Raw genomic sequence first — 14602 nt, 5'->3', positions numbered from 1 at the left:
AGATGACTATGGATTGAACTAAAAGATAATGATCTTGATCATCAGGTTCAAACATTTCAGAGTGTCCTTCCCCCATGGCTTACCCGACCAGTTCCTAGCCTAAACCTATATGAAACAGAGATGGGTTTCAGAAACCCCTTCAGGGATTCTTATTCAAACTGATTCAGTTTCTAAAAGTCATATATAAGACTTTCAGATTTATTTTCTTTCTCTTTCCAGATGTCTGATAATAATATTGACTGGTTACATAGCCACAAGAGCATGTGCAAGGTAGATCTCTACAGCCCAACAGGACAGCAATATCAGGACCAGAAAGTGGTAATATACAAAATGACTCCTACCAAGAAAGGCTTGGCATTTGGGTATAGATATCCTGGAGCCCAGGATAGACTAATGGATAGTGATACTGTGATTTCTCTAAGGAATCAAGCTCAGTAAGGTCTGTGGGGGACCAATATGCTCATACATCACACAGGGACAATTCAAGGGAGGGGCAAGATGAGGAGTGATGTGAAGGAGCTGAGGAGGGGAGGCTGGTGGGGGAGACTGAGGGGAGCCAGGGGTGGTGGTTGCCTAGTTACCAGACTCTATTATCTCACACCTCTGAAGTCATAATAATGTCGCCTAGCTACCAGTAAGCTACCCTAAAGCTGGACTCCTTCAAGAGGGCAAAATATGTATTTTTCCTAATGAATAACAATATAAAGCACCTATTAAACACAGAAATGTTTATCCATGTACCACTTAAAATCTTCTATGTCATCAATAGTAAAAACACCACATTTTGGCAACATTAATGTAGTAGAAAGTGCTCCAAACTGGGAGCCAGGGGAATCGAGTTCTAATACAAGTTCCAGTTTTGAGTCTGTGTCAGTTGGGCAAGCCATCTCTCTTCTCAGTTTTCTCAGTAAATGTGGATATTGTATTTTGGGCCTCTTTCTCTCTCACAGGTAGGTGTTCTCATTTAGGAAGCATAGTAATATTAAGATTCTGTCTGCCTAGAAGTTGAGACACAGATGTAGAGAACAAACGTATGGACACCAAGGGGGGAAAGCCGCGGTGGGGTGGGGATGGTGGTGTGCTGAATTGGGCGATTGGAATTGACATGTATACACGGATGTGTATAAAATTGATGACTAATAAGAACCTGCTGTATAAAAAAAATAAATAAAATAAAATTCAAAAATTAAAAAAAGGTTCTGTCTGCCTAATAAAAATCATTTGTCTATGGTTTATTGAGCACTTAATTATGTCTAGGCACTCTACTAAAGCTTTACACGCACTGTCTCAATCAATCCTCACAAGAACCCGATAAGGTGGGTGCTACTGTCATCTCACAGAGAAATTAAGGCCTTTTCTCTAGAATTTTTCTAAATTCACCATCTTAATTTGATGCAGATATGCTTTGTTGATGTGTCCACCCTCAACATGGAAGATAAAGATTCTAAGGTGGGTACTCTCTGCTTCCCTCAGAGTTGGAATGGGTGGGAAGATGCTGAGACGGGTTATCAGTTTCAGCATGAGGAAAGGGAAAGGTTGTGGTAGAGGGTGGAAAGGTGACGGGGACTCAGGTGGGAAGCCATCATTCTCATGAGCCCATGATCCCTGGTTCGGAATTTACTGTCATTCTTGATACCAAATCTCATTTTATAAGCCACTTAGGTTGCTGGTAGGGCTAAAAGAGTGAAAGCATGGAAGACAGCATGTCAGAAAAGTTGGGGGGGGGAACCCTTTCCAAAAGGTTGATGTTTAATGGAATATGGTTCCTGAGACTGATGGCTTTGTGAATACCTTCAGTGGGGTGGGAGGGAGTAGTAATTTGTAGAGGGAGCTTTATCTCATTCTTCAAAGACTAGCTAGCCTTACAAGCCTACTTTTCCTTCAGAAAGAAAGGGGATAATAGGAGACATGACATTCATGCTTTGAAGTAGTAGCCTAGCGGGTCAGCTTGGAGAAGTCTCAAAAAGCAACTTCTCAAAAGAATCTTGCCCTTTAATTCCATAGGATGCCGCTGGTTCCAATTCAAGAGGTGACTTAAACCTGGAGAGTCTGGAAGAAGAAAAAATTATTGTGATCGAGGTTACTGAGAAGCAAGACTCACCTAAGGTATAGACTTAGCCTCTGAGCCTACCCTTTCTCATTCCCAGAGCCCAATGCTGAATCGGAGGACTCTGGTTCAGAGATAGTAAGAGAACTATTGTCAAACAGACCCAAAATTTAAATATTATGATATTCTAGAGAACACAGACCTAAGCTCACAGTCACAGTAAGTTCAATGCTCAGGTAGCTCACAATGACACTATCACAGAGGCTCAGAATGCCCTCTCCTAATTTCAGGTACCTACTGCAAAAAATCTTGCTATGCTTATCTTAACAAAGATATGGGCTTATAAGCAAGATCCTTTGCAATGTTCTTTGCTGGCTTGTAATGGACTTGTGTGCCCCACATTGCCCAGTGTCCAACAATGAAGAAAGAGGATATGAAGAAGAGCGCATCCACAGCAACCAAAAACTGTAGTTGCCCTACCCTGTTGTCTAAGAGATTACCCAGGCTGTTGGGTAGCATAAAGTTCAAAGCAATTACGCTTGCACACCACTGTCAGACATGGAATCCTTTTGTTTTTGTGTAAATATCCCAAATTACACCTGGCAGGCTGGTTTGGGGTAGGCATTAGAGCACATGACAAGTCACTCTCACAGTCCTAGAAGCCTGGAGTAGCTGATATTGGAACAGGATATTTGGCTTCAGTGCAAAGGAGTCAAATATTTCTTGTTCTGTGTTCCTAAGCTCATATTATAACCAGAAACATCATTTCTGACACCAGATGCCTTTGGAGTCATGAGAGTGGCCCCTGAGGAAGGGAAAACCAGTTACAAAATATTCTCCAAAGAGTCTTGGGTTCAGTTGGGGGTGGCCAACTCCATTTTGGGGTCTTAATAAAAGGATATACCTGGTGTTTGGGGTTTTTTTGGTTTTTTGTTTTTTGAATTTTTTGAATTTTATTTTATTTATTTTTTTATACAGCAGGTTCTTATTAGTCATCCATTTTATACACATCAGTGTATACAGGTCAATCCCAATCTCCCAATTCATCACACCACCACCCCCATCCCCCGCCGCTTTCCCCCGTTGGTGTCCATACATTTGTTCTCAGCATCTGTGTCTCACTTTCTGCCCTGCAAAATGGTTCATCTGTACCATTTTTCTAGGTTCCACATATATGCTTTAATACACGATATTTGTTTTTCTCTTTCTGACTTACTTCACTCTGTATGACAGTCTCTAGGTCCATCCACGTCTCTACAAATGACCCAATTTCGTTCCTTTTTATGGCTGAGTAATATTCCATTGTATATATGTACCACATCTTCTTTATCCATTCGTCTGTTGATGGGCATTTAGGTTGCTTGCATGACCTGGCTATTGTAAATAGTGCTGCAATGAACATTGGGGTGCATGTGTCTTTTTGAATTATGGACATCTCTCGGTATATGCCCAGTAGTGGGATTGCTGGGTCATATGGTAATTCTATTCTTAGTTTTTGAAAGAACCTCCATACTGTTCTCCATAGTGGCTGTATCAATTTATATTCCCACCAACAGTGCAAGAGGGTTCCCTTTTCTCCACACCCTCTCCAGCATTTGTTCTTTGTAGATTTTCTGATGATGCCTATTCTAACTGGTCTGAGGTGATACCTCATTGTAGTTTTGATTCGCATTTCTCTAATAATTAGTGATGTTGAGCAGCTTTTCATGTGCTTCTTGGCCACCTGTATGTCTTCTTTGGAGAAATATCTATTTAGCTCTTCTGCCCATTTTTTGATTGGGCTGTTTGTTTTTTAAACATTGAGCTGCATGAGCTGTTTATATATTTTGGAGATTAATCCTTTGTCTGTTGATTCGTTTGCAAATATTTTCTCCCATTCTGAGGGTTGTCTTTTGGTCTTGTTTATGGTTTCCTTTGCTGTGCAAAAGCTTTGAAGTTTCATTAGGTCCCATTTGTTTATTTTTGTTTTTATTTCCATTACTCTAAGAGGAGGATCAAAAAAGGTCTTGCTGTGATTTATGTCAAAGAGTGTTCTTCCTATGTTTTCCTTTAAGAGTTTTATAGTGTCCAGTCTTACATTTAGGTCTCTAATCCATTTTGAGTTTATTTTTGTATATGGTGTTAGGGAGTGTTCTAATTTCATTCTTTTACATGTAGCTGTCCAGTTTTCCCAGCACCACTTATTGAAGAGACTGTCTTTTCTCCATTGTATATCCTTGCCTCCTTTGTCATAGATTAGTTGACCATAGGTGTGTGGGTTTATCTCTGAGCTTTCTATCTTGTTCCATTGATCTATATTTCTGTTTTTGTGCCAGTACCATGTTGTCTTGATTACTGTAGCTTTGTAGTATAGTCTGAAGCCAGGGAGTCTGATTCCTGCAGCTCCGCTTTTTTCCCTCAAGACTGCTTTGGCTATTCGGGGTCCTTTGTGTCTCCATACAAATTTTAAGATTTTTTGTTCTAGTTCTGTAAAAAAATGTCATTGGTAATTTGACAGGGATTGCACTGAATCTGTAGATTGCTTTGCGTAGTAGAGTCATGTTCACAATATTGATTCTTCCAATCCAAGAACATGGTATATCTCTCCATCTGTTGGTATCATCTTTGATTTCTTTCATCAGTGTCTTATAGTTTTCTGCATACAGGTCTTTTGTCTCCCTAGGTAGGTTTATTCCTAGGCATTTTATTCTTTTTGTTGCAATGGTAAATGGGAGTGTGTCCTTAATTTCTCTTTCAGATTTTACATCATTAGTATATAGGAATGCAAAAGATTTCTGTGCATTAATTTTGTATCCTGCAACTTTACCAAATTCACTGATTAGCTCTAGTAGTTTTCTGGTGGCATCTTTAGGATTCTCTATGTATAGTATCATGTCATCTGCAAACAGGGACAGTTTTACTTCTTCTTTTCCAACTTGTATTACTTTTATTTCTTTTTCATCTCTGATTGCTGTGGCTAGGACTTCCAAAACTATGTTGAATAATAGAGGTGAGAGTGGACATCCTTGTCTTGTTCCTGATCTTAGAGGAAATGCAGTTTTTCACCAGTGAGAATGATGTTTGCTGTGGGTTTGTCATACATGGCCTTTATTATGTTGAGGTAGGTTCCCTCTATGCCCACTTTCTGGAGAGTTTTCATCGTAAATGGGTGTTGAATTTTGTCAAAAGCTTTTTCTGCATCTATTGAGATAATCATATGGTTTTTATTCTTCAACTTGTTAATATGGTTTATCACATTGATTGATTTGCGTATGTTGAAGAATCCTTGCATCCCTGGGATAAATCCCACTTGATCATGGTGTATGATCCTTTAGTATGCTGTTGGATTCTGTTTGCTAGTATTTTGGTGAGGATTTTTGCATCTACATTCATCAGTGGCATTGGTCTGTAATTTTCTTTACTTGTAGTATCTTTGTCTGGTTTTGGTATCAGGGTGATGGTGGCCTCATAAAATGAGTTCGGGAGTGTTCCTTCATCTGCAATTTTTTGGAAGAGTTTGAGAAGGATGGGTGTTAACTCTTCTCTAAATGTTTGATAGAATTCACCTGTGAAGCCTTCTGGTCCTGGACTTCTGTTTGTTGGAAGATTTTCAATCACACTTTCAATTTCATCAATTGTGATTGGTCTGCTCATATTTTCTATTTCTTCGTGGTTCAGTTTTGGAAGGTTACAACTTTCTAAGAATTTGTCCATTTCTTCCAGGTTGTCCATTTTATTGGCATAGAGTTGCTTGTAGTAGTCTCTCAGGATGCTTTGTATTTCTGCAGTGTCTGTTGTAACTTCTCCTTTTTCATTTCTAATTTTATTGATTTGAGTCCTCTCCCTCTTTTTCTTGATGAGTCTTGCTAATGGTTTATCAATTTTGTTTATCTTCTCAAAGAACCAGCTTTTAGTTTTATTGACCTTTGCTATTGTTTTCTTTGTTTCTATTTCACTAATTTCTGCTCTGATCTTTATGATTTCTTTCCTTCTGCTAACTTTGGGTTTTGTTTGTTCTTCTTTCTCTAGTTCCTTTAGGTGTAAGGTTAGATTGTTTATTTGAGATTTTTCTTAATTGTTTAGGTAGGCTTGTATAGCTATAAATTTCCCTCTTAGAACTGCTTTTGCTGCACCCCATAGGTTTTGGATTGTCGTGTTTTCTTTGTCATTTGTCTCTCGGTATTTTTTTATTTCCTCTTTGATTTCTTCAGTGATCCCTTGGTTATTTAGTAACATATTGTTTAGCCTCCATGTATTTGTGTTTTTTATGGGTTTTTTTCCCTGTAATTCATGTCTAATCTCATAGCGTTGTGGTCAGAAAAGGTGCTTGATGTGAGTTCAATTTTCTTAAATTTATTGAGGCTTGATTTGTGACCCAAGATGTGATCTATCCTGGAAAATGTTCCATGAGCACTTGAGAAGAAAGTGTAATCTGCTGTTTTTGGATGGAATGTCCTATAAATATCAATTAAATCTATCTGGTCTATTGTGTCATTTAAAGCTTCTGTTTCCTTATTAATTTTCTGTTTGGAAGATCTGTCTATTGGTGTAAGTGAGGTGTTAAAGTCCCCCACTATTATTGTGTTACTGTCGATTTCCTCTTTTATAGCTGCTAGCAGTTGCCTTATGTATTGAGGTGCTCCTATGTTGGGTGCAAAAATATTTATAATTGGTGTATCTTCTTCTTGGATTGATCCCTTGATCATTATGTAGTGTCCTTCCTTGTCTCTTGTAACATTACTTTAAAGTCTATTTTATCTGATACGAGTATTGCTACTACAGCTTTCTTTTGATTTCCATTTGCATGGAATATCTTTCTCCATCCCCTCACTTTCAGTCTGTATGTGTCCCTAGGTCTGAAGTGGGTCTCTTGTAGACAGCATATATATGGGTCTTGTTTTTGTGTCCATTCAGCAAGCCTGTGTCTTTTGGTTGGAGCATTTAATCCATTCACGTTTAAGGTAATTATCGATATGTATGTTCCTATTGCCATTTTCTTAATTGTTTTGGGTTTGTTTTTGTAGGCCCTTTTCTTCTCTTGTGTTTCCCACTTAGAGCAGTTCCTTTAGCATTTGTTGTAGAGCTGGTTTGGTGGTGCTGAATTCTCTTAGCTTTTGCTTGTCTGTAAAACTTTTGATTTCTCCATCATATCTGAATGAGATCCTTGCCGGGTAGAGTAATCTTGGTTGTAGGTTCTTCCCTTTCATCACTTTAAGTATATCATGCCACTCCCTTCTGGCTTGTAGTGTTTCTGCTGAGAAATCAGCTGTTAACCTTATGGGAGTCCCCTTGTCTGTTTTCGCTTTTCCCTTGCTGCCTTCAACAATTTTTCTTTGTTTTTAATTTTTCTAATTTGATTACTATGTGTCTCGGCATGTTTCTCCTTGGGTTTATCCTGTATGGGACTCTCTGTGCTTCCTGGACTTGGGTGGCTTTTTCCTTTCCCATGTTAGGGAAGTTTTCGACTATAATCTCTTCAAATATTTTCTCGGGTCCTTTCTCTCTCTCTCCTCTTTCTGGGACCCCTGTAATGTGAATGTTGTTGCATTTAATGTTGTCCCAGAGGTCTCTTAGGCTGTCTTCATTTCTTTTCATTCTTTTTTCTTTATTCTGTTCCTCAGCAGTGAATTCCACCATTCTGTCTTCCAGGTCACTTATCCGTTCTTTTGCCTCAGTTATTCTGCTATTGATTCCTTCTAGTGTATTTTTCATTTCAGTTATTGTATTGTTCACCTCTGTTTGTTTGTTCTTTAATTCTTCTAGGTTTGTTAGACATTTCTTGCATTTTCTCGATCTTTGCCTCCATTCTTTTTCCGAGGTCCTGGATCATCTTCACTATCATTATTCTGAATTCTTTTTCTGGAAGGTTGCCTATCTCCACTTCATTTAGTTGTTTTTCTGGGATTTTATCTTGTTCCTTCATCTGGTACATAGCCCTCTGCCTTTTCATCTTGTCTCTCTTTCTGTGAATGTGGTTTTTGTTCCACAGGCTGCAGGATTGTAGTTCTTCTTGCTTCTGCTGTCTGCCCTCTGGTGGATGAGGCTATCTAAGAGGCTTGTGCAAGTTTCCTGATGGGAGGGACTGGTGTTGGGTAGACCCGGCTGTTGCTCTGGTGGGCAGAGCTCAGTAAAACTCTCATCTGCTTGAATGCTGATGGGTGGGGCTGGGTTCCCTCCCTGTTGGTTGTTTGGCCTGAGGCGACCCAACACTGGAGCCTACCAGGGCTCTTTGTTGGGGCTAATGGCGGACTCTGGGAGGGCTCACGCCAAGGAGTACTTCCCAGAACTTTTGCTGCCAGTGTCCTTGTCCTCACGGTGAGACAGAGCCACCCCCCGCCTCTGCAGGAAACCCTCCAACACTAGCAGGTAGGTCTGGTTCAGTCTCCCATGGGGTCACTGCTCCTTCCTTGTTCCCTATGCGCACACTACTTTGTGTGTGCCCTCCAAGAGTGGCGTCTCTGTTTCCCCCAGTCCTGTCGAAGTCCTGCAATCAAATCCCACTAGCCTTCAAAGTCTGATTCTCTAGGAATTCCTCCTCCCATTGCGGACCTGCAGGTTCGGGAGGCTGACATGGGGCTCAGAACCTTCACTCCAGTGGGTGGACTTCTGTGGTATAAGTGTTCTCCAGTTTGTGAGTCACCCACCCAGCAGTTATGGGATTTGATTTAATTGTGATTGTGCCCCTCCTACCATCTCATTGTGGCTTCTCCTTTGTCTTTGGATGTGGGGTATCTTTTTGGTGAGTTCCAGTGTCTTCCTGTCGATGATTGTTCAGCAGTTAGTTGTGATTCTGGTGTTCTCGCAAGAGAGATTGAGAGCACGTCCTTCTACTCTGCCATCTTGAACCAGTCTCTGGTGTTTGTTTTTAAAGGAGGAGCCCATATTTACTACACACAATGCAGGTCTCCTTGATTTTAACTTAAGCCCATTTGCAAAAAGTGGACCTTATTATGACCTCACGTTTCCAGGAATTCATGGTGATGAAGCAATGAATGGAGCAAAGAGGGCAATGGTACTTAGTGCTGTGTGGATGTGTACACAATATGTATACACATATCCAAACACGGGCATACACAGTCACAAGTATAGATATACACATATACGTTTAGACAAAGTGACACACACATAGATATATACATGTATATACATTAACAAAAAATAATTTATAAAATAATTTATAATAATTTGTAGCCAGGCCACACACATGCCTGGCTACATGTGACACTGACAAACACACACAAGCATCGAAATAACAAACTTATGTATAGTGATCTAGTCATAACAATGACTTACACACATATGCAAAGATATACAGTTATACAGAGTCAGACACACTAATGTGCCCACATGTGATACACATAAACATTTATATATACATCCAAGCACACTATGCATAAACACACACTCACATTGATACACACAGGCCTTGATCAAAACAGACCATGCAGACTCAGGTACAGGCATACTCACTTATAAATATACCTCATGTTGATACACACACATACAAACTTAAACAAAGTGACACATTAACTAACGCACATGTTTGTGTACACTGATACACATATTGACACAAATGCAGTGACATCCCCACTCACGTACTCACAGACACACTCAAATGCCAGTGTGTATTCAACACTGACATACATCAATCATTGACATAGTATATAAATATAACATAAACTGATACCTAATATATCGGTATACACAGTCATTATACAATCACCTATTTATACATATTCATTTTTAACATACATATTTATTAATATATTATACATTAATTATATATTAATATATTGATGAGTATGTATGCTAATACCTGAATGTATGCTTCAACATAAATACGTTTATAGCTGCATGATACATGCTACTGGATTTATATCATAAACACATATGCAGCTCTCTCAACTCGACACTTGCTTATTTTCATATTCAGAGACACACTGATATACACACTCATATTTTTACATTCACACACATGTACAAAATATACATGCTAACATGCACATGCTGGCCTATACAGTTGACATATACAATGGGTATGATGTCAGCACATTATGACACATGCTTACACACGGTGACATCACACATGTGCATTGACATACACCTATGCGCACACATACACACAGGCACATTTTCACACACTAACAGTACAGACTGACACATGTTCACACTCATGAACTGATATATTGATGTGCATATACACACACGACAGAGACACTGACATATTTTTGACATGTATTGAAATAAGCACACATACTCAGATGAAGTTGACAAACATATTGATAACACTTGTATATAGTTAAGTGTACAAATGTATCTACTCTGAGCTTTTGTTGCTGCCACTTGTGCTTGAACGTGTATTAATGGATATAATTGTGTGTTACGCGCCCATGCAAATACTAAAGGCCAAATCCCTAATCTGTGCAGCTTAGAAGATATATCTTCTAAATACAATAGGGGAAAGAAGTAGCCTACCTAAAGTCTTATGGATAGGTCGTCTTTTTTTAGATGGAGATGTCAGTGTGCCTTTTCAAACGAGCTCCTTCTAATCCTGGAAGTGTCCTCAATCGTCTACTCAGTGATCTTCAGAAGTACACCTTGTGTTTCCAACATGCACTTAGCCCCTCATCCTCCAGCTGTAGACATAAACTAGGAGACACAGAGGGCAAATGTCACAAACTGCCCTCTGGGAACAGCTACAGATTCTATGCCGATCAACTGAAAATGGAGTATGTGGCCAAAGGACCTCAAGGCCAACATCTGGAAATGACAGCGTCCAAAAACACCAGCAATAACCAGAGTCCTTCCACCTCACCAGCCAAGTCTCCTAGCAATCAGAGGGCAGTTATCTCCCCTGATGGAGAATGTTCTACGGATGACCCTTCCTTCTATGTCAACCGACTATCTCCTCTGGTGATCCAGATGGCCTATAAGAAAATCAAGGAGAAGTTGGAAGGTGGAAGCAAATGTCTTCATCATTCAATCTATCCACCCAGTGGGGACAAAGGGAAAAACAGCCCTCGTAGTGCTGTGAGCAAGATCACTTCTGAAATGGCCCATGATGCTGTGGAAGTGACCTCTGCAGAAAGGCGGGGCACTGGGGAGGAGTGTAGGAAAGGTGGCCAAAAAACCTTTCTGTATAGTGAATTAGCCAACAAGAGCAAAGGTGGAGACAAACAGATGTGCCAAAGAGACAATAAGGAATTTGCAGATTCGACCAGCAAAATGTTCATGGTTTACACAAATCAAGTGGCATCTGACACGATGGTCTCTGTTATGCAGAACTTGAAAGTTCATAGCTCTGGGAAGCCAATTCCATCTTGTGTGGTCCTGAGGAGGGCGCTGTTAAAACACACCAAGGAAATTGTGTCCAATTTGATCGACTCCTGCCTGAAGAACCTATATAATAACACCAGGGTCCTGATGGCCAACTCAGACTTTGTCTCAACTGTCAAGAGGAATCTGTTCAACCATGGGAAACAAAACACTGCTGATATCATAGAGGCCATGCTGAAGCGTCTTGTCTGTGCTCTTCTTGGGGAAAAAAAGGAAACTAAGTCTCGGAGTTCGTCACATGCGTCTTTGAAAGCTGGGTGCCATGATCCCAAATGCAAGAACCAAAGTCTTGAATTCTCAGCTATGAAGGCCGAGATGAAGGGGAAGGACAAAGGCAAAATGAAACCAGAGGAGTGCAAGTCATTGACCAGTGGTGAGAAAGTCAGCGAACATACCCTCAAGGAGAGCCTGACAATGTGGAATCAAAATCATGGCAATCAAGGCAAGATGGCTGGCAAAGCATGCGCCAATAAGGAGGAAAAGAGAGAGAAGATCAGCCTTTCCATGGATTCACTGGCAAAGAACTTGATTGTCTCTGCCCTTAGGCTGATCCAATACTATCTGACCCAGCAGGCCAAGGGCAAAGATGCATTTAAAGACTGTCTTGGTTCTACCACCGGCTATATGACTCAGAGTGCCCAATACAAAAAGCGCAGAGGTAGCCAAAGTGCCAAGGCACTTTCAATGAAACATCTAGAATCTCGTGGAGCACCTGAATCATCCACCTCTCTAAAGGAGAATCAACACCTGGACTCCCAGAGGCTGGATATGTCAAACATCGTTCTGTCACTGATTCAAACACTGCTTAGTGAGAGCTCCTTCAACTGCGGAGATCTACGTGAAGGTGAGAACAAACGTTCTGAGCCCAGGACAGACAAAGGAGCCACCATGTCCAAGAGGCCTGACAAAGGGGAAGAACAATGCCAGGACAATCAAGAACTTGACTTTATCAGTGGGATGAAGCAAGTGAACCGACAATTTATAGATCAACTGGTAGAATCTGTGATGAAGCTGTGCCTTATCATGGCTAAGTATTGCAACAATGGGGCAGCCCTTGCTGAGTTGGAAGAACAAGCAGCCTTGGCCAACAACCCCAACTACCAGGCCGGTGGCCCCAGATGTAGTCACGATGCTGCGATGTCACAGAACTATCAAGACTCTCCTGGACCTGAAGTCATTGTCAATAATCAGTGCTCAACAAGTAGCTTGCAAAAGCAGCTCCAGGCTGTCCTGCAGTGGATTGCGGCCTCACAATTTAACATACCCGTGCTCTACTTCGCGGGAGATGATGCCGGACAACTGAAGAAGGTAAGCAATGCAACAAGGAACAAGAAGAAAGAGGGTTGGAATGGGTAGGGGCAGGGAGGAGGTATTGTACTTAGAGCCCAAGAAGCAGTCCATTTTTTTGAGTCTGTTCTTTATCATGTGACTCATGAATTACTCTCACCTCATAAAGGCACAAAAGTGATGAACCATTAATTACGTGGGGCTCTGGACACCTCAAGGCCTGTGTACTTCCAAGAGGAGGAGAGTGAGATTAGCTCATTTTATCAGTGATCCTTTCAACAAACTATTTGGTAAAACATCAGGGAGCAATTTTTAAGTCTTATGTTTTGCACACATGCACACACACACACACACACACACACCCCACGGCTGTGTTTCCTACATTAGATGGATTCCAGAGAAATAAAATACTAAACCAAATTATCCTCCCTATTTCCAATCTCATGTACTTTTTTTTAGGGAGGCAGGGGAATGGCAACCCCTAACCTTGACCTAGAAATCAGTACAGATTAACTGAAGGATCCCAGTACCTGATGAGAAGTATTAGTGAACACAACTGATTCCAGAGTTTGTTTTTTGAAGCTCAAAAAGAAAGGACCTTTGGCGTTTTAATCTATGCCATTAGAGGAGGGTCCAGAAAAAAGGAAAGCCATGTCAGCAGCCTCCAGTCCTGGACCCTGTGGCAGCCTTTAATCCTAGAATCACAGGCAGGAAGGTGGGTGGGGTGTAGTTGACTTTCTCCGTCTGGGCCCTGGCTCGAAAAGCATCACGTGACTCAAGCTATCTCTGCTCTCTCCACAGCTTCCTGAAGTTTCAGCTAAAGCAGCAGAGAAGGGGTACAGTGTAGGAGATCTTCCTCAAGAGGTCATGAAGTTCGCCAAGGAACAACCACGGGATGAAGCCGTGGGAAACGGGCTAGAAAACAACTGCTAGACTGGCTGCTCACTAACCTGCGAGCCAACAATTCCTTCTCCTCCTCTCCGTTTACTCCCCACCCTCAGCAGCATTCTATCCCAGCTGGAGCACCCTCTACCATCAGGCCAGTGAACTGCACGCTGCACGACTGTATTTTCCAATACATCTGAGCAGTTGGACTGTGCAAATACAGGGTGTCCAACAAACTGGGCAAGAACGTGAACCCTTCTTTTTAATTGTGTCATTGTTTTCTTGGTCAGATATATCCGAGGCAAGGGAGGGGAATGCGTCCAATTTCAAGGACTGGTGATACAGTGTTGGACTTGTGTCCGGATCTCACCCTGGGTTATTTTCTAAGCACCCAAGACACAGGGATATAACCCATGTCCAAGTTCCTAAGTCATCCGGTTTATCCAAATCTCAGTTCACAAGCTATTTAGAGTTTTGCCACCTGTGGTCTCCCTGTTTCTCCCAGAATTGCACAGTTAACTTGATAGTCCCCCTTCTAATCCCAAGGATGCAGCTTTCTTGGTCACTTTTAAGAGTTTGTAGATGGGCTAGCTTAGATGAAAAACAAACCGAAGAAAGTATATTACCCACGGACACACATACACTCCCAGTGTTCACTGCACATGGCTAAACACTATCCAAAACTACAATGGGATCTGATCCTCCCCCACACATAATAAAGCTTCCTTATAGGTCATTTCCTTCAGTTGATGAGATTTCCTTGTTTTCCAGCAGTCTGAGAGAAAAATTTGCAGAGAACAGAGCTACCGAATGGTAAATTCTTCACAGCCACCTTATGTGAATCCCAATGTCTCCTTTGAGACTAGCACTGAATTCCTAGATTTGTTATATGCTTTTCAGAAGTCTATCACAATGCTATAATTCATTACAAATCAGATCAAGACAGTGGTTTCAGCCCTGTGGTCCTCTGTTAGCTAGTTTGCTGTGGCATACCTTGGCACCTTTGAGGTGCTTGTGGCTCAGTAGAACAAGCGCAGGATGTGGCTTCCTTCTCGACTCAAAAGTTAA

The 14602-nt window shown here is 41.2% G+C and overlaps 1 protein-coding gene across 1 annotated transcript; it reads left to right on the top strand.

Annotated features, from left to right (window-relative positions):
• Positions 1-219: 219 nt before the first annotated feature.
• Positions 220-13582, top strand: AKAP4 (A-kinase anchoring protein 4). The gene is made up of 5 exons (XM_068534125.1): positions 220-318; positions 1399-1449; positions 2005-2106; positions 10535-12670; positions 13451-13582. The coding sequence occupies exons 1-5, from the start codon at positions 220-222 to the stop codon at positions 13580-13582; spliced, it is 2520 nt and encodes an 839-aa protein (XP_068390226.1).
• Positions 13583-14602: the final 1020 nt, after the last annotated feature.

The sequence above is a fragment of the Eschrichtius robustus genome, chromosome X (genome assembly GCF_028021215.1).
Source record: "Eschrichtius robustus isolate mEscRob2 chromosome X, mEscRob2.pri, whole genome shotgun sequence".
NCBI classification, from domain to species: domain Eukaryota; kingdom Metazoa; phylum Chordata; class Mammalia; order Artiodactyla; family Eschrichtiidae; genus Eschrichtius; species Eschrichtius robustus.
The sequence above is the reverse complement of the archived record's forward strand: the minus strand, read 5'-3'. Positions and strand labels throughout refer to the sequence as shown.

Coding starts and splice junctions, on each gene's coding strand:
- AKAP4 (XM_068534125.1), top strand. CDS start 220: ATGTCTGATAATAATATTGACTGGTTACATAGCCACAAGAGCATGTGC. Junction 1,450..2,004: donor TGGAAGATAAAGATTCTAAG/GTGGGTACTCTC, acceptor TTAATTCCATAG/GATGCCGCTGGTTCCAATTC. Junction 2,107..10,534: donor AGAAGCAAGACTCACCTAAG/GTATAGACTTAG, acceptor GTCTTTTTTTAG/ATGGAGATGTCAGTGTGCCT.